General features: G+C 37.2%; 2 protein-coding genes and 2 pseudogenes across 3 annotated transcripts in view; 2 read left to right on the top strand and 2 right to left on the bottom strand.

Moving 5' to 3' along the window:
- Positions 1 to 18,982, bottom strand: part of SDAD1 (SDA1 domain containing 1) — a 29,266-nt gene extending 10,284 nt beyond the window's left edge. The window contains exons 1-15 of one of the 2 annotated variants that reach the window (XM_074324443.1): positions 18,766 to 18,933; positions 16,828 to 16,871; positions 16,105 to 16,209; positions 15,366 to 15,464; positions 12,758 to 12,868; positions 10,782 to 10,853; positions 10,592 to 10,692; positions 9,461 to 9,518; positions 8,008 to 8,082; positions 6,604 to 6,705; positions 5,949 to 6,018; positions 4,863 to 4,966; positions 3,020 to 3,077; positions 1,256 to 1,314; positions 455 to 531 (exon numbers count right to left, since the gene is read on the bottom strand). In XM_074324443.1, the coding sequence (XP_074180544.1) occupies positions 455 to 531; positions 1,256 to 1,314; positions 3,020 to 3,077; positions 4,863 to 4,966; positions 5,949 to 6,018; positions 6,604 to 6,705; positions 8,008 to 8,082; positions 9,461 to 9,518; positions 10,592 to 10,692; positions 10,782 to 10,853; positions 12,758 to 12,868; positions 15,366 to 15,464; positions 16,105 to 16,119 (1,001 nt within the window). In that variant the 5' untranslated portion in view covers positions 16,120 to 16,209; positions 16,828 to 16,871; positions 18,766 to 18,933. Of the gene's footprint in view, positions 1 to 454; positions 532 to 1,255; positions 1,315 to 3,019; positions 3,078 to 4,862; positions 4,967 to 5,948; positions 6,019 to 6,603; positions 6,706 to 8,007; positions 8,083 to 9,460; positions 9,519 to 10,591; positions 10,693 to 10,781; positions 10,854 to 12,757; positions 12,869 to 15,365; positions 15,465 to 16,104; positions 16,210 to 16,827; positions 16,872 to 18,765 lie in introns of both variants that reach the window. The other variant, XM_019720521.2, reaches the window with a different exon arrangement.
- On the top strand, positions 7,079 to 7,174 carry LOC141570240 (U6 spliceosomal RNA; annotated as a pseudogene).
- LOC141570328 (U4 spliceosomal RNA) lies at positions 9,803 to 9,903 on the bottom strand (annotated as a pseudogene).
- A 131-nt stretch (positions 18,983 to 19,113) lies between the features above and the next one.
- The window catches only part of ART3 (ADP-ribosyltransferase 3 (inactive)), a 107,333-nt gene continuing 99,533 nt past the window's right edge, over positions 19,114 to 26,913 (top strand). Inside the window, exon 1 of the mRNA XM_074324442.1 lies at positions 19,114 to 19,174. The gene's annotated coding sequence lies outside the window, so the exon portion shown is untranslated. The remainder of the gene's footprint in view (positions 19,175 to 26,913) is intronic.

Genomic DNA, 26,913 nt, shown 5'->3' with positions numbered 1-26,913 from the left:
CATACTGCTTAGCTATAGGGACATATTAGACAATCGTGAAACCTGTGCTCACAGTCATTAAGTGTTTTTGAATGAATCAAAAGAGCCACTGAATTGCCTAAGGATTAAAGAGTGATTCCATAACACATCATTTATTCCAGGGGAAGAGATGAATTTAAGGTAGGAGACAGGAGGAAAAAAGCTTAGATTGCCAAACAATCATTCATTTGAAAGACTAAAGCTAGTAAAATAACAAAATGTTGATTACAGACACAAAATATCTTTTCTCTGGCTCCCTCCTCAAAATTCTGACCAATAAAATCAAAATACCAGACACTTCCTGAGAAGACTGAAGTATATTTTAAACTGCTTTCCCAGAGGCCATGTTGCCAGCTGAAATCTTGTACCTTGGTCACGTAAAGCAAACCTAGTTTATTATAAACATACCCAGTGCCTCCAGCCATGTTCTACGTACCCTACTGTCATGACTTCCCCAGAGTTCTTGTCAGTAACAAAGTTGTTGGCCACAGTCATGAGCAAGGACTGAATGATCTGCATTGGGAAGAAGAGAAGAGCGCTGGTGAAATGTCTGCCCGTTCAGACAACTGAGGATGAAGAACAATCCATAATTCACAGTAGGCAAAACAGCATGCCACCTTCGGGTTGGGAGTTAGAGGAATCAAGACTGAGGAAGACAGAGATACAAATACTCCATTCTGGATTTCAGTCTTCTTGGGTATCCTCAGATTACATTTTGCTCTCCTTTAATACTGTTTTCCATTATGGATTAATAATAAATGGCTTTGACCCAGGATAATCTGATCCAAATACTGTCTTAATCAAAGAAAGAATAACCAGTTTTGAAAAATAATCACTATAAATTTACTTATATTCTTGATATCATAAAATGTGGCAATTAAACAAAATCAGAATTCTCAACAATTTGTCCATAACAAATTTACTTTCTATAGTAATTTCTTTTTTTGTTTCTGTAATTAAACTTCTGTGTATATCTCCATAAGAGTTAGTGTCTCTTCTATTCACTTTTAAAAAAAGAGGGCAGGAGGAACAGTAATCCATGTGGGAAAAGCCCCCATGATACACTGAATAGTGGCACTGCTACGCATGCACTAGGTCGAGGCAGAAGATTTCAAGAATTCTCAACTCGCGTGTGCTCCTGGCTCACTTTGTCTGCATGTACGAAATTGCAATGCTTTCTTTTAGGGGAACAAATCCTTTTTGGTGATGAAAAAAGTAAATAAATGAGAGTTCTCACCTCGGGGGGTACTAAGTGATGAGACGCTTGCGCAGCAAACAGAAGGATCTTTGTTACTTCTAAAAATATAAGAGATCAGAAAGGTCACAGTCTATTGCTCTGCCTCTCAGAGCTATGCAACATGGCAAGCACATTCTGGCCTTAATGCTGTATTGCTGCTCTTCCACCTGGAACACCCAAGCCCCAGATACCTGCCTGGCTTCCCTGCAGTCCCTGCTTAATCGCTGCCTTATCAAAAAGTCTTTCCTGACCATGTATTCTAAAACAGAATCTGCCCCAGTATTCTCTGCTGCCCTTACTCTTTGCTGCCTTTTTCCTCAAAATACTTATCTTCATCTAGACAAATTATATAGAGCACTCTTTGGATCTCCTTCCATAGGTAAGCTCTATGAAGGTGAGGATGTCGCTTTATGTTGTTAGTGTCTACTGCAGTGCCCAGCCTAGAAATCACTGAATAAATGAATAAATACATACATACATATATACACATACTCTCCCTTCAAAGGGGCAGTATATACAAAGAACAAGGCCTCTGGGAAAGAAAGAAGTGAGGTAAATTCTAACTTGTCATTTATTTGCTGAGTGACCTTGGTCTTTTTCTTTCTACACATCACAAGACTGAAGTAAGACTTAGATGAGATGATGTATGTAAAACACTCAGCACAGTCCTTCACTCATGTTAGATGTTCAATAAAGGTTCATTTCCTTCCGACCTTAGTTCAAGTTCAAAGGCAAAACAACTATCTCTTCTTTCCTGCTTTTATGCTATTTTTAATTGAGTATACACATAAGAACAAGGAAAGCAGGAAGATAAAAATCCTGACATCTATTATAAAGTTACAGTAAAAGCTCAAACTTCTTTTTTTAGAATTTTCCATGAGTATTTAAGTCTAATAGTAGTGCCCCCTTATCTGCAGGGGATACATTCCAAGATCCCCAGTGGATGCCTGAAACCAGATAGTACCGAACCTTACATATACTGTGTCTTTTCCTATACATACCTACATATAACAAAGTTTAAGTTATAAATTAGGCACAGTAAGAGATTACAACAATCACTAATAATAAAAGTTATGTGAATGAGGTCTCTCTCTCAAAATATCTTATTATACTGTACATACCTTTTCACTTAAGAAAGCACTTTATGGCTTCTCTTTAGTATATCTAAATTACCACCAGCATCACTATTCTTGCCATCTAAGGCCATTTTTAAGTAAAATAAGGGCTACTTGAACATAAGCTCTGTGATGTCATTGACAGTTGATCTGATAACCAACATGGCTATTAAGTGAACTAATGGGCCGGGAGCATATATCGCGTAAATACGCTGGACAAAGAGATGATTCACGTCCTGGGCAGGATGAAATGGGACAGCAAGAGATGTCATCATGCTATTAAGAACAGTATGCAATTTAAAACTTATGAATTATTTCTGAAATTTTCCATCTAATATTTTGGACTGCGGTTGACCACAGGTAACTGAAACCGCAGAAAATGAAACCTTCACTAATGGGGGACTAGTGTACAAAAGACTTGCTTTGAGAAACCAATTTTTCCCCCCCAAAATAACTGTTTCTTAAAGTTGACAAGCAGACAAGTAACCAACCCATGGCAGATTTTGGAAAGCATACGGGTTTCCCTCTTCTTCTCTGAAACAGAACACACCTCACTCCTAACTCTTATCTTTAATAATTCCAGAACAAAAGACTAGATGGTTATTCTAACCCAACACAACCAAAGGAACATGGCAAGTGACTGGCTTACCTCTTTGGTGGGGCTGCAGAAACCTTTGCACAAAGGGATAGAAGTTGAAGAGAAAAAGCTGTGGAAAGCAGAATGCACTGATTTTAGTATATATGTAACTGAAGCTGTAGAGTTTCATTTCTCCATAATGCATGTATATCACCAAGCTCAACTAGTTGGGAATTGCTTTTTACTTTTGTTTTTTTCTCAACAGGCATTGATGCCCCAGGATAATTCAATGTGCTGTTTTAATCAAGGAAAGGAAGGCTATGCTGCTATCCGCACTATATCAAGGAACAAGAAAGAGTATGCAGAATAAACCAGGGAGGGGAAAGGTAACCAAAACGCAACATCCTTTACTTTTAAACCTAGTGTAGCTGTAGAACTCATTTTTCAGTCTTCAAAGATAACGAGGATTATAGGAAGGAAAAGCATTGATATTAAGGCTCCAAAGCAATGGGCAAAATAGTCATTCAAATCTGAATAATTTGAAACCCATGTAACTTTACTAACCATTGCCACCCCAATAAACTTTAATTAAAAAAAAAAATTTCAATAACATCTAGTATAATCTGATCTTCAAAAAACCCACACTTCTAGTTTTATTATTGCATACCAGTCCAACCCCACTGGAGATATTACTTTGAGCTCCATACTTTACTGAGAAAACACTTCCACTCTGAAGGCTACCTAAATAAAGGTTGCACACGGGTCCAGTTATTAAAATAATTGCAATCTTTAACTTCAAGAAGAGAAATTTTGGAGATGGACTCAATTTATTCAAAGTTCATCATGTGAGTATAAATTAATTTTTTCTATTTTAGCCACAGAGCAAAACCAGGGCCAGAGAAGTAATGGAAGACTTGGGTTCAATATAAAGATGGATGTTCAATTGTAGTCAGTTGTGAAATTCTGGTGTCATTTCCATCAAAGCATGCATCAATTACAAATCACTTCTGCTTTCCTATGAAACTTTAAAATTCAGGTCTGATATAAGATTACTGCATAAACGTATCAAGAACTGACTTGATAATCCTGCTTTATAGAACTACAGCCCATGGATAAAAAGCAATTTATTAAATTTTTCTTAGAGAAAGGGAATGAGTGCTGTCACTCATGTATACTTTCATTTTTAACCTGACATGTCTATGAGTATATATGGTTTGATTTTCAATAAGTAAGCCTGCTTTACCTTTCTTGTTTCATTTTTTAAAATTTTTTTAATAAAGTAATACATTCACTGATGTTCAGAGCAGCACTAGTCACAAGAACAAAATGAGAGGGAACATCCATCCTCAGCAGTCATTTCTTTATGGCCTAAATTTTTGGCAAACTCTCCTTTTCTACAATGGCAGTTGGTCTAAGAGTATGTGTGAAGTTCCCATATGCATACACAATACACATATATTACATTACTAAGGAGCTATTGCAATCTAATTTAATATAAAATAAATGACCAGAGAATTCAGTTTTGGAAACATGATACTCTCCTACCAGAAGGGTCTGGTAGTCAGCAAAGCTATGAAGGGATAAACAAAGCTGCAAAATGTAGTAATAGTCAATAAAAATATGAGGGTTATGTTGGCTTGGAAAAAATGTATATGTAAAACAAAGTTGAATAAAGTAGAAAAATACAATATAAAATAGCTTGTCCATAAACCAAATATACGTACAATTTAACATCCATACTTATTGATAAGAAAACAAAATGATGAAAACAGCTATTTTCAGAGTGGAAGATTTTATTCTTCTGTAAACTGTATGGATTTAAATGGCTTGGGGGATAAATTACACTACTGCTTCCCTTTTACCAAGAACAATTCTACTTCTAATATTCACCAAGGAAATGTAATGGAACTCAAACCTCATGAATTCCCACCAATCTGGAGATGAGGTTCATGAGCATCATCTTCACCTCAAACCTCTCCTTAGAGCTCTCCAGCTGCTTTAGTAGTTTTTCTGCAAAATCTGGAAAGGAGAATATCAGAGAAGTACACTGTGGGTCCATGGTCTGTACAACATTATCTAACAGGTACAGAGAAAGGCAGTACTTAAGATTGGTGACTGATATGGCTGTGCCTGAAATCACTCTGCTGAGCCAGGATGGTAAAAACAACAGAAGGTGAAGATTCACACACAGTAAACATAACTCCAGTGGGGCCCAAAGTTAAGTCTTAAGAATTCCAACATTTTTAGCATCGCCGTCTTGATTATTTAATAGGTACTCCATTGAATAGTTCTACAACTTCAGCTTCTTAAAGTGTGTTCTGCAGACCACCAGCAGCTGGTCCATCTGGCAGCTTGTTAGAAACACAGAACCTCAGGCCCCATCCCAGACCTACGGAATCAATCTGTACTTTAACAGGATCCCCAGGTGGTTTATATGTACACTCAAGTTTGAGAAACACTGACTTAGAGGAAGAGTCAGCAAACACTGCTGTACAGTAGACTACAGAAAACATTTAAAAGTCCCACTGTCCAGCCGCATCCCATACCAACTAATTAGCCTCTGGGAACAGGACCCAGCATCAGTACAGTTTAAAAATTCTCTAAGTGATTCCAATATGCACTCTAGTTTGAGAACAAGTGTTCTACAACAGGGTTTCCCAAACTTTTGGTTTATACAGACCAACTGAAAAAAAAAACAGAACCAATAAAAGATGGTCAATTTTTCATTTGGTGAAGCACAATGCCCTGTCACTGTTGTGTTGTTAAAGACATAAACTGCAGAGAGAGCTGTTCTTCCATATTTTTCTTATTTTGCTATGGACTGGGGATCCCTGCTTCAGAATATAATTTTCTAGGTTATGACCAACTAGAAAAAACTAAGTATTTATTGATTGTCTATTAAGTGCCAGGGATCTTATATTCCCTGGTAACTCAGAAGGTAGGAAACTAAACAGACAGAGAGCAGACTAGCAAGGAACTTGGGAAGTCATAATTATAGTACCTTGGGGATCATGAATCAAGTGAATAGCTGAAAAGTTAAACACCTCTGGTTTTTTCTTCTTCTTTTGTTTCTGAAAGAAAGGGAGAGGAAAAATATTTACATTCTGAACTATAGTGATGAAGCCCATGGGGTTAAATGTGTTTATGTGCTAAAGGCTGTTATCAAATCCACCATACTACTTAAAAAAAAAAAATCTTGGTTCCAAAAAACTTTCTTTCAACTAGAAGAAATAAAGGTGGTTTTTGTCTTTTAAGATTAAACCTTGGGAATGTTCCAGCAATTAGCACCTGTGAGAATTTTTAAAAATTGGAAATATAAGCATTATTAAACACACAGTGGCCAAACTGATGATTTTCAGAATAATTATTACTCTTCTGAGAAGACACATCTGGCAAAGATAACCTACTGCAGGCCATCTTGATCAGAACAAGTGAAAAGTAAATTTAATCAAATTAGTTTATTAGAGCTACAGATTTTGCTAGAGCTAAAAACATTTATTCATCTAAAAAATTAGTACTTAAAAAATCATCACACATTTCTAGGGTTTTCAAAAATGCTATTTCTTAATTACAAATTCTTAAAAGCTTTTGCTTTTAAAAAATACATGTTCTGCATTCTAATGATTCCTATTTCATTTCCCAGGTCCAAGTCTCACCTTGAGCACTTTCATAGCCTTTTCCAATCTTTTCTTGTGTTTGGAACTTTTCTTCCCTGTGGCATACTGCACTAGCAGATCTCTTGCTGTTGGTCCTTCATCCTGAAGAAGAAACTACTTTGTAAAACGGTAAACAAGGAAAAGCTGCACAGAGGCAGAGTAATCCTTTCAACCACTTCTTTGTACTATATACTCCTTGCACACAGCTATTAAAATGAACATGACTTTTAAAATTCAATAAAATATATTTGCCCATGTGCATAAATAGGCACACACACAGCTTTTCACTTGCACTGATTTTTGTTCTTATGTTTTGCTTTAATTTTTATTAAAGTATAATATATAGACAGAACGAAATTTTGTTTCTATTTGAAAAAAGAAACTGGAAACAAATATTTATGAATAGGGAAATGCTTAAGCTATAATACATTCATATTCAGAAATATTATGTGGAGGTTAAAAGAATTGAGGTAGCGTGCTCGCTTCAGCAGCACATATACTAAAATTGGAATGATACAGAGAAGATTAGCATGGCCCCTTGCAAGGATGACATGAAGCGTTCCATATTTAAAACAAACAATAAAACCAAAAAGTATTGAGGTAGACCTATATGTACTAATAGAAGATTTAAATGCGTTGGTACATTAATATATATTGATACACACAAAGCAAATGACAGAATAATACAGATATAACTTACATATTTTAAAAACCTATTACATAAGACAATGTGTACACACATCCATATATAAACGCATGAGAAACGAAATGGTTATCTGGAAGGAACTGGGAAGTGGAAATACGTAAGACAGGGTCAAGAAAACTTTTATTTTAGCTATAGTGTCTGAAATTTTTTACAATAAGAATGTATTGTTCATCCGTTATTTAATAAGACAATAACAAATTAGAAGATGTTACTTATTCTGGTATTCTTACCAAAATGCTAAAATGGGAAGGGAAATTTCTTTTTAATTTTAATAAAAAACAGTTTTTAATAAAGAAAATCTCATAACATCAGAAACCTTGAATTTTCCTTTTAAAGATGCCATGATATTACTCCTCTCCCTCTCCCCACTCTAAACTTCTATGATGTCGTCACTCTACGTCAAAAATATGTCCGCAGCAATTTTCATGCTAAGTTTAAATAGTAAGATATAGACAGTGTTTTGAACTAAGAACAAAGTTGAATGAATCTGAGTTTTATTAGTTATTTAATCAATCTTACTGAATGTAAGCGACAAATTCTAAATAGAATAAAATCTCAGCATGACAGAACTCAGTAAAGAATAAAGGTAACATGAGTTTCTTTCTAACTTGAGCAGTCATGGATCTTACAATCTGTCATGACAGCAATAATGAAATCTGACAAACTATAAAATTCGAAGCATTTATGGTTAAACTAACCTCTGATTCTGAGTCGCTGTCCTGTTTCTCCTCTTCATCTTTCCCCAGGAAGAATGTCAAAGCAGCAACTAATATCTAAAGACCAATGAGAACAGTCTATTACTTATCCCAGCTTACAACAAAGAATAAATGCTTTTGTCTACATTTTACACATATGTACAAACTAGGACCTGAAGAAAAAAAATGAGAGAGTGGTGAGACATGGGCTAATTTTTCTTAATTAAAGCATAATGTTTTTATGCTATTCACCCTAAACATATATACATAGAGGGTGCCAAAAAAAATGTATACACATTTTAAAAAAGGAAAAAATTGTATTAAAATTGTAATACAATGAATGATGCTAGCATTCATTTGATTAACGCCATCTTTTTTTTTTTTTTTTTAATTGGGGAATATTGCGCAACAGTGTGTTTCTCCAGGGCCCATCAGCTCCAAGTCGTTGTCCTTCAATCTAGTTGTAATTCAATTCAACTTCGAAAAGTAATACATAGATTAACATCTCTTAAAATGTGTATTTTTTTGGCAACCCCAGTATATGTATATATGTATCAATATCTATATCTACATAATTTTCGTCCCTAAGTATCTGATTGGTTCCAGGACCCTGGTAGATACCAAAACCCACAGATGTTCAAGTCCCTTATATAAAATGACATAGGTCAATGCAAAGAGTCAGCCCTCTGCTTCCATGTATTCAACGAACCATGGATTGAAAGCAGTATTTTTTGAAATATTTTAAAACCTACTGATACTGGTGGCTGTCAGTAATTAAAACAAAAAAAAATTTTAGATAAAAACAGCCGGGCTCTACATAGTACCATGTTTCCCCGAAAATAAGACCTAGCTGGACAATAGCTCTAATGCGTCTTTTGGAGCAAAATTTAATATAATACACGGCCTTATATTATAGAAAAATAAGACCCGGTATATATTATATATTACATTACATTATATTAGATCCAGTCTTATACTATAGTGAAGTAAGACTGGGTCTTATATTAACTTTTGCTCCAAAAGACACATTAGAGCTGATTGTCCGGCGAGGTCCTATTTTCGGAGAAACACGGTAGTTGTTACCCTTTAAGTAAACTGTCAAGAATTTCTACATCCCCCATAAGAAAAGTGATATTACAGCCCTTCTAATAGAAAGTTAAACATGTCCTTAAATTTCTTCCAACTGTGCCTGAGCCTAATAAAAGAACAGCCAAAAATTACAGGGAAAACAAAAGAAACATTAAGACTATCATTTAAAACAAAGCATTTAAAAAACTCCTTAATTTGCTTGACTCCTCTAAAGCACAGATCGAAGTGACCTAAGCACAAAGAGAGCATTAGTAAACATGAACTGCACATGCGCACACTACCTGTTCCTCACATACCGTCTTCTTCACCCTCTATCCAGAGAAGCAGACCACTCACAGACAGTGTCTCCATACAGCCCGACACTCACCTTAGTGACCTTAGAGAAGCAGGCAGTTGTGATCACATTGACAGTTTTTGCATCATTCCTAGAAGACAAACAAGTGTTTTAAAGTAAATTTTTAATTCTACTGTATTTTCTAGTAGACAATGGACAAAATAAACAATATAAGAAATATTTCTGACACATTAAAAATTCATAGTTGTAATATTTTTAAAAAGGCAATCACAGGTGAACATTTAATGAAATTTTAGCCCAGTGTTACTTCAGAAAATTACACAGCCATTAAGATGGGCTTTATGAAGTTTTAATGATATAGGAATCTACTCAATATAAGTAAAACAAACAAAACAAAACCAGAATAATAAAAAACTATTAATATAACAAAATTTCAACTGCATTTAAGCTTTCAATTAGAACAATCATGCCTCGGATAAACCTCATTGGCTACGATACTGCCATTGCGCAAAGTTCCAACTGTATTTCCAAATTCATGTTAAACTAATATCATAAACTATTAACAGTGACTGTCTCTGGGTAGTGGCATTACCAATGATTTTTTTTAAAAACTTTTCTAGCTTCTCCAAATTTTCTATTGCAATGATTACTTTTACAGTAAAAAATGTGAATAAGCAAAAGACATTAGTTGGGGGCACTGTACCAACAAACCAAAGTTTATGAAACATGATATTATATATATGTGTGTGTGTGTGTGTGTGTATATATATATATATATATATATATATGCGTGTGTGTGTGTGTGTGTGTATATGTACACTAAATTGACTTGAACGTCTTCAGAGTAGCAGATTAGAAAGAGCACATTTTAGTCAGGGAGTTCAGTTCTGTTCTTTATTAGCTGCTCAACTCTATAACTTTCAGTTTCATTACCTATAAAATGGGATAATTCCAGACAAGCTGCATTCCATTGTTCTGAAGGGTGAATGAGGTAATACAAAGTGTAGGTGCTCAAGAAGTGGTAGCCAGTGTTGTTATTAGTTATTTGGATTACCTGTACATTTTCACTTACAACTTAATCTATGGCAGAGATACGTATATTAAAGAGCTCAAGAGCAAGAAAAATATTTGTGTATGTGCTCTATAGTAATTATAAGTGAACAAAAGACGCTATTTCTCAAGAGACAAATACATATATATCACCAGATGTTTCTTCTGTAGAGTTCAATCATCACATCCAAGGATATCTTGGCTGCAGTTGCATTGCTGTCTCTTAACATGGTGTACATGAAATTCTGCAATACCTAAAGAAAAAAAGAAGAAAGAAGACTTAATACACGGATGGTACAATGCTGTAAACATGGAAGACAAATGGGTACTTACGGGTACTTACTATATTCACTTTATTGTTCTTGTGTTTTGCATTTATATTCTTGATATCAGTCACAATATGTGTGTATAAAGTCTGAGGAAAAGAAACAAAAACATGTACACATTAACCAACATTTCTAACCTTGCTCAGTTTATGTACAAGAGGATTTAATTTTATAAATGTACAGGAGGATTTAATTATACCTACTCTTCATTCTCTTACAGAGAGACCAAAAACAAAGCAAAAAGCAACAGGCTAAAATGCAAAAGGAAAGTTGCCCTGAAAAGATTAAACATGGAGTTACGATATAACCCAACAATTCCACTCCTACTTATAAACCCAAGAGAAATGAAAACATATTTCCACACCAATGTTCATACAAACATTCATAGCAGCATTATTTATAATAGCCAAAAAGTGAAAACAACCCAATGTCCACTAACTGATGAATGAATAAAGAAAATGTGGTATAATAACCATATAATGGAATAGTATTTGGCAGTAAAAAGGAAGTACTGATATATGCTACAATGTGGATAAAACTTGAAGGCATTACGCTAAGTGAAAGAAGCCAGACACAAAAAACTACATATTTATGTGACTTCATTTATACAAAATACCCAGAATAGGCAAATCCATAAAAACCAAAAGTAGACTGGTGGTTGCCCAGGGCTGGGAGAGAGTAAGGATGGGGAATAACTGCCAATGGGAATGGGTTTCTTTTGAGGATGATAAAAATCGTTCTAAAATTGGTTGTGGCAATGGTTGCAAACTCTGTGTATATACTAAAAACACTGAATTGTACACTTTAAATGGATGAACTGTATGTAAATTATATCTCAGTAAATTTTTTGTTTTTTAAATTAATTTTCTCAGGGTGGCAATAGTTAGTAAAATTACATAGGTTTCAAGTATACAGTTCCAATACATCATCTATATATCACATTGTGTGCTCACTACACAGAGTCAGTTCTCCTTCCATCACCGTATATTTGACCCCCTTTACCCTCTGCTACCACCCCCCTCCCCCCTTACCCTCTGGTAACCACTAAACTGTTGTCTGTGTCTATGAGTTTCCATTTCTTTGTCTTGTTTGTTTGTTGCTTTCAGTTTTATATCCCACATATGAGTGAAGTTATATGGTTCTCGACCTTTTCTGTCTGACTTATTTCTCTTAGAATAATCTCAAGATCCATCCACATTGTTGCAAAATTATTATTTTTAAAGAAGGAAAATTGTTCTATTTATTAAGCCCATAATTGCATGCAAAACAATACAGGCAATGCAAATATCATTGGTGCCCCACATATGCTCCCATGAACTACTTTTATCCCACAAGTCAGACCAAGTACAATTGCTAAAATCGAATGGTAGCAGTCTATGAACACTTTGGAAAAAAATTTTAAGTTAATGAATGTGAACTTTTTTCCTTTCTCAAATTTCTTCCATAAACCTTTAGCTTCTGGTCTTATATAAGCAAATACAAAGTCATAGGGAAATAGTAATAACAAAAAGGTAGTTTCCTGGGTCTAAGGTTGGGGTAGTCATAGCTATGAGTGTCCAGTCCATGCTCTGATTTAGCTCATCAGTAAGTGCACTAGAAAAGGGCTTGGGCTCTGGAGCCAGACTGCTTGGGTTTATATTCCTGCCCTATCACTCAGACTCTGAGTATGTTACCCAACCTCTCGGTGCCTCAGTCTTTTCATCTGTAAAATAACAATGACGACATGATAATAATAATAAACCTTATCTCACTTTGTGAGTAAACAAATAAATACATCAAAAGCTCTGTGAATGATAGCTGGCAAAAAGTAAGCACTCAATAAAAGTTTAGCTATTACCACCATATTGCATGCACACAACGGTCAATTATTTTCCCTACTAAAATTATTCTTAACTGTTTCCAATAATGTGAAGCATCAAGAATTCACTCTACAAGTTTTATGTCCCTGCAAGGTAAAATGAGATATATGAAAAAAAGCAATTTTGGTTTTTACCTTTCGTAGAAGCTTATCATGGCAACGCAGAAGTTCAAAGAAGAGTTCTAGCAAACTTGATGGATTGATGAGATTCTTATTTCTCAGCAAGATCAAAGCTTTGCAAAATGTCTCAGGAAGGAAAAGAAAAAATACTATAAGATAATGATAAAGTTAAGATGAGAAAATGGAGCATGTATATCCCAAAAGAGCATAATGTCTTATACTAAGTAGGCATTATTCAAGGCTTCAGAACAGAACAGAACAGAACAGAACAGAACAGAACAGAACAGATCTCTGCTCTTATGGACCTTACACATCAGGGGTAGAGCAGAAGAGGGGATAGACAAGCAAGTAAGCACATAATCATAAACAAGAGTATCTCAGATAATGGTAAGTGTCAAAAGGAAGTAAAACAGGGTAATGTAATTGATACACTGTGGCTACTTTACACAAGGAGGTGAACATATGACAAAACCCCAGTGATCAATGAATCTACGAAGATAAGAAAGGTGGGGAAACAATAACATAATACACTAAATTGGAATAATCAAGTGAATTTATGATCTTGCAAGGAATTCTTTTGAAGTGTTGTTAGTACTAAAATGGCCCAATAGCAGCTGTAGCACTCTTGCTTACCACCAACTTGAGTACCCTTATCGCCCAAATTTTGGTCTCTAATATTCTCCATTAGATAGAACAAATCATCCTTGGAGAATAGTTGATTCCAAGTGTTGGAGCAGGAAAAACAATAAGAAAGGGTTTGGACTATTTCTGTCAGAATGCAAGGATGCTTTTAAAAACACTGGAGCATTGCTGAAAGGACTAAAAAGCTCCCACGGGCCAGGTGGTCACAATTTGAACCTAAAACAGTAAAAATAATGCTTAAAAAAAATTCACAAAAAGTATATTAAAAAGTAGTTAAATTGTCAAAGAAAGAGAAATATAAAAAATTCATTGTATTGATTAAGTAATAAGTTAGTATACATAGGTAGTTAGTATTTTCCACTAAGATATACAGTCTGCTTCTACCTGTATAAACAGAAAAGAGCGAAGAAAAATTTGGGAATGATTCAGAAAGTCCCAGAAAAATAGCAAATACACTAGATAGAAAGGATGTCCAGTGGTTGATAAAGATTGGTGGTGATCACAATAGCCAACTAAAACGAGGACCCACCAGTGTGCTCTAAATGATTCCTCTAAAGAGGAATGCTAATTACACCGACTCAATCCCTTGTTCCTCGCAAAGGAAATGTCTATGAATTATTCTATAAAAACCTAATCATCACAAAACACTATAAAGAAACAAATACACACATTAATTTAACAATGCCTGCAGACCAGTTTGGTTTGGTACTGTTAGCCACAGCAAACCTGTATGCCCCAGAGAAGTTCCAAGACATAAGTAAAAAGCCTTCTGACTAATGGTTCGAATTGAAAGCCTCTTGGGCTGTGCTGCTGCTATGCTAGGTCCCATGTCCCGGCTGAGAGTTAATCAGCTCACAATCCTGAATCTGCACCCTTGGTTTGTCTGAGATAGTATTCTTTTTTTTTTTTTGGGGGGGGGTCTAATCAAATTAAGAAAATCTTAGAGAAGTATAAAATGGTGGAATTACAGAAAGCCTTGGAAATGTGGGAATAACAAAGTTGAATCTATGGACTTAGCATTTTTACAAGTTTTAGTCTAGCCTATCAGTGTTTTGTGATCATAATATTTGTGCAAGTTCTACCTGCTGTAAAGATGTTTTCAAAGCTGATGTATGTGTAAGGCTAATGTATGCCTAATGCCTAAGGCTGAGTTCCCTAGGAGTAGAGCCCGAGTCATTGCAGTGATTTGTTTGGGGTGTGCTCTCTTCCAGAAGGCAAGGCAGAAGGATAGGGCAGAGAAAAGAAAAGGATGTGTCCCTGGCTGGAGACGAGCTTCAGTCTGATCACAAAGCGCAACACAAAGTGGGGCCCACCTGGAGGGAAGGGGTGTGCTTTTGTACCACTGGGTTAGTCAGGTACCAGCTGTGCGCTGCGAGGGCAACCTCCCAGGTGCCAGGGCTCCCATTCCGCTGAGGACAACGCTGCAGAGAAAGGGCAGCTGGGGGCCATGAGGTAGGGGAAACAGGTACACTGGCTTGGTAAAGGGCATCTCGGCTAGGACCCAATGTCAACCACTAGAGTGACAATGTTTCAATATTCAAACTGGATATTTAATGGTTAAGTTCAATAAATTAAGCATTATACAAACTATATGTTGTAATTAAGGTTCTCCAGGCATATGAGATGTGAATGACTAGAAGGAATCACCTATTCAAAAGAGGCAAAACAACACCCTGGGAGGGCTAGCATGATGGAGGAACAGAAAGATCAGAAAGAGGAGTGTAGCAGAAAAGGAGATGCGATAACAACAAAAACAAAAACAAAACCAGGCAGGAAGCAGATCATGTAGGAACTTACAGGCCATGATAATAAGTTTGAATTTTATTCTAAGTATAAATAAGAAGCCACAGAAGGATTTTAAGGAAGGGGTGACACATTTTGACCTACATTTTAAAAGACATTTAGTTGAGCGGCTGTTCTCATTTAAACACATATTATATGCACACACACGAACACAGCACAATCCAAATACCGGCCCTACCATTCGAAGATCTGGATCCAACACAGTGTGATTGTAGGAGAGAAGATCTTTTAGCTCTTGAGGAAAGTTACTTAAATGTTCTGGGTAGCAGTGCCCAATCTGTAACAAAGCAAACACTCTTCTGAAGTTTCTCTTTCTCTCCTATAACTCATATGCAGATATTTAGGATTTTCTCCAAAAGGTGAGTAAAGGCTATTTTATAGACGTAAATAGTTCCAAATCATGTCTTTTTTTCCTACCATGTTTCTCCAAAAATAAGACCTAGCCGGACAATCAGCTCTAATCTGTCTTTTGGAGCAAAAATTAATATAAGACCTGGTATTGTATTGTATCATATTATAAGACCAGGTCTTATATTAATTTTTGTTCCAAAAGACGCATTACAACTGATTGTCAGGCTAGGTCTTATTTTCAGGGAAACGAGGTACACGCTAATTTCATGATCCTTTTCATATTTCCTCTAGTCTTAGTAAAATATGTGTAACATGATTTAGAATCTGATTTTATAATGAACTTGAAGAAAACAAATAGTTTGAAAGTTTTGCTCTGGATGGTTCTATAAAAAGTTCTAGCAAAATTTTCTAACTCACCATATGGAGAAAATTTGCAAAAAGGCAAAGTTAAAAAATAAATGAAGCTTCCACTCCTGAATGGAATGAGGTTGGGTATTACTGGAGAAATATTCTGCAAACTATGTGCAACAACTGGTCTTTGTTTTATTCAGAAATTATCTCCTTACCTGTGCCATAAACATTACCAGCTCTGCCAGTTCTTTGCTGGGTTTATTTGGTTGTAATTTGAAAATCTCCACATTGGATTTGTAATGATTATACTGCTGTAGAAACTGTAGAGAAAAAAAAATTTATGCTGGTCACCTTCTATTATATGATTTGCTCAGAACAGAATGAAAAATTACTTAGTAGAAGTCTGATAGGTAGCATGGAGAAAAAGATGTGGCAAAAGTATGTAGAAACATTACCTTTTCCTTATCTGCATTCTTCAAAATAAGTTTTGAAAAATTTATGCACAACACTGGTAATCTAAAGACCCTTTCCTTTGTTAGAAATTTAGGTGGTGTGTTATAAAGAACAGTGAAGTAAGAATCAAAAACCCAGATTCTGGCCCTATTCTGCCATTTACTCTCCAAACGACTCCCTCTGCATTGTCTATGTATACAGAGCACTCACATGAGCAGAAAAATACCGGGTCAGAAAATGTACAGTATTATATCTCAAGTACACAAAGCACTCCAGTCAAAATTCCTCTCTTCTTTTAAATACTAATTAAGATTTCATCCTGAAGTTACAGATAGGATGTGTTAACAGCCAAAAGCAATAGGCACACAGAAATAATGATAATAGCTTCCACTTATTCAACACTTGCAATGTGCCAAGCTCAATGTGTACATTATCTCATTTAATGTTTAATCCTAACAACTCAACAATCTAATGTTGAAACTTACCTGGTCTCAGTTCCACATATCTATTCTCTATCCCTCGACCACAACTTTAAGGAGAGAAACAGAGACAGAGACAGAGAGAAAGAGAGACATACAAACAGACTGTGAGAATTAGTTATTTCTAGAGAGAGAGAGACTGTGAGAATGAGTATTTCTTGATATTACCAGCCTTAACTGGTCTAGTGAACTCCAAATGCATATATTCAATTACTTGTCTGATATCTGTTTAGTTATCTACCAGATATTTTAAACTCAGAATGGTAAAAAAAAATTAACTTTTGATTTCCCCAACACAAGTGGTAGGCATGTCCAGCTTTCTCCAAAAGTAAGAGTCCAAGAGAGAAAACTGCAGCCCCCTACCTGCTTCAGGAAGACCCCATCTCTCTTAACCGCATTGCGTCACTGACAGGAATGAGGAGCGTGTCCCAGAACCCGGTGAGCTCCTGGCAAGATCCTTGTCCCACTTCTTTCCCCCTTCCCACCCTGGCTCAGCCACCAGGATCTGCCTTGAGATGATCAGAACATACTCCCATTGACTTTCGCTTTCTTCATAGTTCTTACCACTATATGTCTACTACCACTAGACCAGAAGTCCAAAGGAAGAAGACTCTCACATGTCTTATTTATCACTGCATTCCCCGTGCCTAGAATTACACTGACACACAACAGGTACAGTATGTGTGGATTTGCACATGTATTTGTTAAGTGAATGAAAGAACAATTCTCTGAAGTAAGAACTATCTCCTTCTTACTTATTAAAACAGGCTCAGTGATTAATCCTCCCTTTTCACACAATTGGTCAACAGCAGGGCCAGGATTTAGAGCTAGTTTTGAAACCAGTGCTCTTAAATACAGCACTATACAGACTAACTCTCAACTGTCACTTTGGCAACGGTTGTATAGTGCTTTACACATCTTAGAACCTCACCTCTATTAATTTCTTTTCTTTGTTCTTTACTCTTTATTTTCACTGCCTTGATCCTTGGAAAGGTTCTCTGTTCTGGTGACCTAAACCACTGAAACCGCTATTTGTTAAAAAGCATTCATATAAACAATTCTACGTGAAAAACTGAGGAAGGAGGAAAATAAGAAGAGCAATGAAAAGATGAATAATTGTGTTAGCCATGGAACAAACCACAATCTAGTGAGGAAGAACAAACAATTGCACCAAATGCCTAGCAGATACCTGTTTAATGCCTGTCAGACAAATGGGTGTCTGAAGAAAACAGCTGCCAGATTAATACAGCAAATCACCACTTACATTTTGTCACTTTAATGTTCACAATTCCTGTAAGGTCAGTATACAGAGTCCCTCATTTTCTGGACCTAATCTAATTTTTCAACCTCATCTTTTCCCTGAGCAAATTCTGACATCCAGGTAATGCCAGCTTCCGAGGGGACTGAGTCCTGGTTTAACTAAATACACTTACTCCTGTGTCTGTCCCTCATACTGGAGACTACCAGCTCCTTCCCAACACAGCCCACCGCGCAGAGCGCGGGCTCTTGGAAACAGACGTCTGTTGAAAGGATCCTATCATGATTCATCAAGTGTCACCAACTGATTCAAGTTAGGGGTTTCTAAAAAGATCAGGCTGAGACACCTGCACGGAAGTTAGAGGTTGGAGGCGGGTCATTTGTCTCTCCACCTCTGTGAGGTCGGGAGACAAACCCTAAAGTACAGTTAAGTCTTCAAGGATGTTCCCGCAGCAGCGGGGTCTACACAGCAGGAAAAAGACCCAAAGAGACAGCAGATTTCCAAGAGATGGAGAATGAACCCTGAGGCATGTCCCTTTCCAACTCCTTCCCTCTTCCCGAGACCCCAGACCTAACAGAGAACACGCGGCCAGCCAGGATCCCAGCTCCACTCCACGCCTCCCCAACCCCATAGATGTTTCAACCAGTGGAGCATCGGCCTCTAGAGTCGCCGCGCCGCGCTCCCACCTCCTCCACATAGGCCGGCGGGTCCCGCTTGATCAAATTCTGTAACTGCGGCAGGTTGCTGGGCAGCTTGTTGTTGTTTCTGTTGGACATACTGGCTGCTGACTGGCTCCGCGGGGAGTAACTCGAAGAAAACCCACACCGCTGGCTACTGCGTACCGCCCCAGCTGTGGCTGAGACTCGTGTTTCCGCCTATGACCGGAAACAGCACATGGACGCTCAGCAGGCGGAGCCATTTTGGCTCTTTAGCAAGCGGACTACGGGAGCCTCAGAGTGTCAACCTTACTTTCACTCCCGAAATGCTCTGCAGTGCTTTTTACGACATTCCACCCCGCCCCACCCCTTCGGCCAACCCCTTCTACTACCTTGCGTTTCTGAGGTAATCTGAACCGCAAAGAACTTTTTCATACAGGTTAGTTTATTCCGTCAACTCGACCCGTCTATGAAACAGATAAGGACTACTAGGTTTTAAAATCCCACAGCATAAAGTTAGAAGCTAAAAAAAAAAAATCCGTGGGGAGTAGATAGCACTATCCTATTTTATAGAGGGGGGGGAAGAGCAATGAGGGGCGTACATTAGTTTTTTTATTGTATAATTTTAAATACCTTTTTTGTTTTGCTTTGGGTTGTTTCAACTCAACATGACCCAGATTAGGGAAAAATGTGTGCGCTGGAGGAAATGTCATGACGATTGGTTTAAAAATGCAAATTAATTTGTATCTAAAAGTCAACCACTGTTATAACCTTTATAAGTATTCTTTAGCCAGAGTTTTAAATTCAGTTCCTGGTAATTAGAAGAGAATATAGTTCTACCATCTCACAGTGTACAAAAATAAATACATGGTGAATGAATGTATCCCATAGGGTGCTGTTAATACAAAATATACCTGATTACTCATCCTGTGCCAGGCACTGTTCGAAAAACTTCACTTGTATTAACTCATTTCTGCCAAAAAACAGCCCTTTAAGATAAGTACTATAATTATGTGCACTTTACAAATGAGGAAACAATTCTCAGACAAGCTGACTGCCTAACTTCATGGCTAGTGAGGTAGCTGGGGTTTCAATCCAGGCAGTTTTAAGTGTAACTAGTTGAGAAAAACGTTACCTGACAGCTGTCAGCTAGTAACTGGTTTGGCATTAATTGGTGGACAGTGGCGTTCTGCTTAACAAAAGCAATTTCACGGAACACCAACTTCAGTCAAGGTTATCTGTGACTGGGAAGGAATGAGCCCAAAACAAAACCACATGAGCACAAACAAAATAAAAAACACTGTGCAAACCACAATTACTTTTTCAGCTTCATTTGGAGAATGCCTATTCCACTTCTAAATCATTGAATCAAATACTTGTGAAGTTATTAAGAAGTATATGTAAGCAATAAATCTTTTATTTAAAAAAAATCCATTGATAGATTTAAGTTTTAAAAAATGTTGGTTAGGTTGTATTAGTGAGGAAAAGAGCATTCTCAAGACAAATATTTTGAAATTATTTAATATAATTTCTGTCAAAATCATAAGCTTGAGTTACCAAAAATCATAATCATCTTGAGTTACCAAAATGTGACTTGTAAATGAAACACTCAGGCCATGTCACAAGCTTTTATTCATAATCTATATGTCAGGCACTAGGGTAGATGCTGGGAATACAAAAAAATAAATTAGACACGAGCATTTGCCTTCAGGAAACTCACAGACTAATAAGGGAGACAAAAAGATAAACACATTTAAAATGAATAAAAGTGTTCTTACGGTAGAGCACTGGAAGCAATAGAGAGGACCACCCAGTCTAGAGGAGGAATCAGAATGTTTCACAGTTACAGTACTATTTGATTGAAACCCTGAAAGATGAGCTGTTCTGTAGGAGGGAAAGAAAGGCTTTCTAAATAAAGAAAAGGCTTCAGGTACAAGGGCTTTAAAAAGTCTGGTGGATATAAGGGATGGGCAGAAGTTTGGTGTGACTCAGGTTTGGAAGGGGAGCGCTCAGGAGGGAAGGAGGAGCTACAGAAAATGGGAGGGTTACGCAGTCCTAATGATGAAAGTCCCATGCTAATCTAAGGAGGGCATATAGAGCAGATCGTTTTACCACCAAACACCCTGAAGGCAGGATTTTTGTTTTTTCAATAGATGAAAAAATTCAAAGTTAGCAGTGGCTAAATTAAGGTAGCAGTGGCAAAATTAAGTTAGCAGCGGCTAACTTAATACAGTGAGCCTTCTATAACCATGGGTTCCTTATCCTTGGAATAAAAAAGATGGAACATATTTGGAAAAAAGAAGTTGCATTGTTACTGATGTGTATTATGTAATTAGGCCTACGATGGTTGCATTTGTACTGACATGTACTGACTTTTTCTTGTCATTATTCCTCAAACAATACAATATAACAATGATTCACATAGCATTTACATTGTGTTAGGTATTATAAGTACTAAAGAGATGATTTAAAGTATACAAGAGGATGTGTATATAAATACTATGCTTTTTTATATAAGGGATTTGTGCACCTGTGGTTTTTGGTGTCTACAGAAGGTCCTAGAACCAATCCCGCATGGATACTGAGGGACAACTATATGTATTTAGAGTGACTAACTGAATGTATTTTTTAAATGTTAAATAATGGCTATATTATGTGTAATGTGATGTACATAGTTTAATGTATAATACATTAGCCAAAAAACACCAAGAAAACTCCATATTTATTTCTATTTTTGTCTTAAATTGACAAAAGAAATTTCCATCTTTTTCTGATCCCCAAATGATTTTTTTTACCTGAATGTTCTAGAAAATAAAATCAACTTTATACCTTTGCAAAAGAGACCCTATTATACTTATAAAATGATCATTATAACTGGATTCAAATGGATTAAAAATTTTTTTATTGAAGGGGCTTAGACTAGAGGGCATGATATGTATTTACTAGCTTAATTATTTATTGTCTTTCTTTCAGCACTGGATTATGTGTTTAATGAGAGTTTTGTTTTGTCCACTGTTTTATCCTTTGCACTTTGAGCAACACATGGGAAATAGTAGGTGACCGGTTAATATTTGTTGAATTAATGAATGGATGATCTCTAGTCTCTTCTAATCCTTCAATTGTGTAATTTTTAAAGAAAGAAATTAAAATATCTTTGTCAAAATTTACCTGAAAATCAGTAAGTAACATGTGAATTCTAGTTATTGTCTTCCTCATTAGAAACCAATGATATTGACTCAGTTCAGAAAAGCCAGGCATGTCCATACTTTTCTAATAAATATATATTGTCTTTTGAAAACTGTTAGATTAGCCACTGGAGGGAGCTCATGTTTTTCTTTTTTTTAAAAAAATTACACCCATTGACAAAATGACCACATACAAACTCAACAGGAAACTGGTACCAGAAGAAATTTTAGTTCTTTTCAAGGCTAACTTAATTTTCACTGTTCTTTCCCCTCACCCCCAATTTCAAACTTTGTGTGAATTTTGCCAACAATTCCATCTATCCCTTTTTTTTGTTTCAGGTGTACAAAACAATGCAATAGTTAGACATTTCACCCCTCACGAAGTGATAACCCCTCTTCACCAATCTATCCATCTATCCTTTCCTCTTTGTGGGCAGTGAGAGAACTTTTGAGTCTGCCTTCCGACATATCTATCAGCCTTTTGGGTCTGCCTTCCGACACATCTATCAGCCCCAGGCTCAACAGGGACTAGCCCCACCATCTTTCTTTGATTTTTTTTCTCTTAAACCACCATAGCCAACTTCTTAAAGTCAAAATGTTTCTCAAGAACTATTTAATGGTATTATTTTGTATGTCTTTACACTCAAAATCTGATAGCATGGTAACATTTTAGTTGGCTTTGAAAGATCTTTAATAATTTTGTGAATAGAGAGGGGGTAACTAGCTCCTTTGTTGATAGTCCACTGCATTATTTAATCTCACAAATGCATAACAGAAGCAAAGGCTTTCCCTAGTTCTTTTGCCAGACTTCTTGGGTGTGCCACGTGAACCTGATGCCATTCACTGCCTTATTCTGTAAGATTTACTGTTACTGCAGGATTAAGACTATGTAAAGACTACTATTCTGATGGAGTTTGGGTGCTCCTGATTTTCACTGTTATAGGAACACATTAGGGAAATTCCTATCATGGGACCCAAGATCTTCTATTACCACTATATACTTTTTCCATCTCTAGTGTTTTTTTGTTTGTTTGTTTGTTTGTTTTGTTTTAAGCAAGGCATATAAGGATTTGTGGGTCCCTTTTCAAAAGACAAGTTATAATAACTTGGGAGAGAACATGTAATGGGTATAAATTCCCTATTTCTTTCATTGCTTATAAATCATGCTTGCTTTTTTTTTTTTTTAAATATTTTCTCCCATTTGCAGGTATTCCTTTCTTTCTTTCTTTCTTTCTTTTTTTTTTAAAGATTTTATTGGGGAAGGGGAACAGAACCTCACTGGGGAACAGTGTGCACCTCCAGGATTTTCTCTCCAAGTCAAGTTGTTGTCCTTTCAATCCCAGCCGTGGAGGGTTCTGTTCAGCTTCAAGTTGTTGTTCTTTCAGTCTTAGTTGTGGAGGGCGCAGCTCAGCTCCAGTGGCCGTTGCTAGTTGCAGGGGGCAGAGCCCACCATCCCTTGCGGGAGTCGACCCAGCAACCTTGTGGTTGAGAGGACAGGCTCCAACCAACTGAGCCATCCAGGAGCTCAGCGGCAGCTCAGCTCAAGGTGCCGTGTTCAATTTTTAGTTGTAGGGGGCGCTGCCCACCATCCCTTGCGAGAGTCGAGGAATTGAACTGGCAACCTTGCGGTTGAGAGCCCACACTCCAACCAACAACTGAGCCATCCAGGAGGCAGCCCAGCTCAAGGTGCCATGCTCAATCTTAGCCGCAGGGGGCAGAGCCCACCATCCCCTGCGGGACTCGAAGAATTGAACTGGCAACCCTGTGGTTGAGAGCCCACTGGCCCACGTGGGAATCGAACCAGCAGCCTTCGGAGTCAGGAGCACGGAGCTCTAACCGCCTGAGCCACCGGGCCGGCCCCGCTTGATTTTTTATTTCTATAAATTATTAGGAAGAAGCCTGTTCCCCTGTAATGCAAATAATATGAATGTTGTGGTGAGATGTCCTCAAGGATCCTATTTTTCAGAAAATAAATAAAAGTAGTGAGAACACCTCTTCCCTCTCCTAGAATGTTCTCCTGATTATATTATCCTCAGGGACTCAGTTACAAAAGGAATAGTGTTGTCTGCCCCTCAACCTGAGGGACCCACAGGGGTAACTAGATGATTGGAGAATCTTACCTTCATGCAAAGGAATGGAATAATGTGGGAACTACCTGGACATTATTCAACATTGCATGTGGCAGGAAATAAAGAAAGAATAAAACCCTTTTGGAGTCTTCTAATTTCCATCTTATTGTTATAAAAATAATCTAAGGCCAGAGAAGTGGACTTCTCACATTTTGGCAGTCCTAAACTATTTCCCCATGCAGTTTATTTTAAAATATAAACATATTTAAGGGAGTATAGAGAGAATCATTATAAAAGGTGGCCAAGTTGGGGTCTACTGGATACCATTGTGTCTATCATTATATCTAATCAAGTGTAATGGTCACTCCTTCACTTCTGTCTTACAAATCTCACACAAGTGCCTCTTCGGCTAACTCTAACCTAGAACCATGCACGAAAGTAGATTCTGGGAAACAGTTTCCAGCTTAACCAAGTTGACATAGCACAACCCAGAATAGGGAACAGCATATGCAGAGGCCCTGGGAAGGAAATGAGCTCAGTGTGCATGAGAGAGAAAGAAGGTGAGGCTGAGGCTCAATAAATGAGGAGAAGGATGGAAGGAACGTGGTCAGAGAAGCAGGCAGAGCTTAACTCATGTAGGGCTTGGTACGCCACGGAACGGTTGACTTAATCCTAAATTACAGGATTTTAAGCAAGGTAGTGGTATTCTGTGCATCATGCTTTGAAAAGATCATCCTGGCTGCCGTGAATAGTAAGGAAGCAAGAGAAAATTTGAGAAAAAGAGGAAGCAGGGAAAATAGGAGCTATTGATGTAGTCTAGGAAACAGATAACAATGGCCTGGACTTTGAGTATAAAAATATAAATACGAAGAACTGGTCAGTCAGGCTTTTGATCCCATTTCTCCAACATATTTTTTTTCAGTCTTGGAAACATCGGTCTGTGTATGAGATGTGGAACACCATCTGTTGCGAGGAAGGTACAGTAGAGATAAGTGGTCAGAGAAGGGTGGGACTGACACTGAGTACTTTCTATGCACCAAGACCTGTGCTCAGCCTGTTCCTCACAACAATCCTGAATGAGAAAGCTGGTGCACGGGAGGTTAAATAGTCTACTTGAACCCAGGTCACACAGCTAAAGTGGTGGGCTTCTCATCTTCACTCAGATATCTCCGTATCCAGCATCTTAACTCTTTCCACAACATCCTGCTGTGTTTCAGGTTAAGGCCCTTGTGGGTTGTCATGTCCACAAGCAGCAGCTGCTACCTGCCCAAACATCAAATGGAGCTTGAAGGTACCAGGCTGATAGTCTCTGTCCACTCTCAACCTTCTTAGAGACTCCACACTGCATAATACCTCCAGCCCAAATTTCCTGGACTCTTAAATAACTCATGCTATGTTTAGATCTCCACCATAACTACTTAAGGCTTTATAATATTTAAACATATACGTTTAGTATAGGGAAAAGGATTAGGATAGTTTTTGGTTTCCTGGGTGTATATGTCATTGGCATAGTATTACCCTTCAGGATTAGGAAATAAATTGCATTCCACATAACTCTTATAAGTCAATGTTATTATAAGGCATTATTGACATATTTTCCATAGAAGTTTTATTTTCTGTCCCCAAAGAGCCCTTTAAAGGGTTTCCATGTCTTTATCTCAATTACTCCTTGTCTGAAATGAAAGCAAATGAAGAAAGACATGTAAGAATTAGTGTTAAACATTTAATAGTTGACATGTATGTTCAAGACATTTAAAAAATCAAGATTTGTTTTCTGATTAAAGGTCCATTTATTGACACCATTGTCTTTTAACAAAGAAAATACTTCAGAATACAAGTTATATATGCCAATACAGTTTTGAACTTAATTATTTGCTTAGTATCTATCTATCTCTCTATCTATCTATCTATCTATCTATCTATATGATTATCATGTATATATATGTCATAACTACTTAGTCAAAACATGTGGTTTCTGGTTATTATACACTGTCCACTTTACCTGTGAGATGCACGGTTACTGGGTCACAGACTCTCAAATTAGGGAACATTTAGATTTTTCAGGGAAGTTACATGGAAGGAGCTAAAGAGTTTCATGATTAGATTTCCACTGGGCAGCACTGAAAATCATCGTCAGTGTAAGGAGTGACAAATTTTTGGAAAGTAGGTATGTTTAAATTTTGGCCAAAGACATCCTCTCCTACAATTCACTGAACCTCCTCTTTAAGAGAGTTTCTAAGCTCTGCAGAGGCTAAGTGGGAACCAGCCATGGCTCCACTAACAGGATTTGCTGCTCCCTGTAGCTCTTAGTCTCTTAATACCTTCTTTCTTCATGAGACCTGGGGAGGTAATCAATAATCACAATACTTTACAATCCCTGAAAAAAGTTTAACTGACAGTGACATTCATATTTATCCAAAATGAGTTTTCAAAAGAGTCCTTGATGGCTTTCTTGTTAGATCACAGAAAAGTGAGGCTTGTCAGGAATTTTTGTATGGGGTGGGGAAAGGTGGGACACTGGTTGATCTCTAAAGCCCCTTCCCACTGTAAGATTCTAGGTATCCTGTATATTTTATAAAAACAGTTCGGAATATCCACAAATGTTTAAACAGTTCCTTCTTATTTGTTGGAGAGGTCAAGTTAACATCCTGTTATAATAAGAATGTTGCATCACCCTTGGTCCCTGCAGGGACAATGGCCTGAAGATAATGACTAAAAAGAGGTTACCAGTTGTTACTCAGTATGAAGTAGCCAATAAATAGCTAGCTGCTGCTGAGGAGATGGTCTGGTTGCCCTCTTACCTGTAACAACTGCAATTAAAAAATGATTCAAAACATAGTTCCACAGTATATTAGGCACGTGGCAGATTCAGCCCCTGCCCTCAGGGAGCTGACAATCTTGTTAGAGATAGAACTAACACACAC

The sequence above is a fragment of the Rhinolophus sinicus genome, linkage group LG02 (genome assembly GCF_036562045.2).
Source record: "Rhinolophus sinicus isolate RSC01 linkage group LG02, ASM3656204v1, whole genome shotgun sequence".
Taxonomy (NCBI): Eukaryota; Metazoa; Chordata; class Mammalia; order Chiroptera; family Rhinolophidae; genus Rhinolophus; species Rhinolophus sinicus.
The sequence above is the reverse complement of the archived record's forward strand: the minus strand, read 5'-3'. Positions and strand labels throughout refer to the sequence as shown.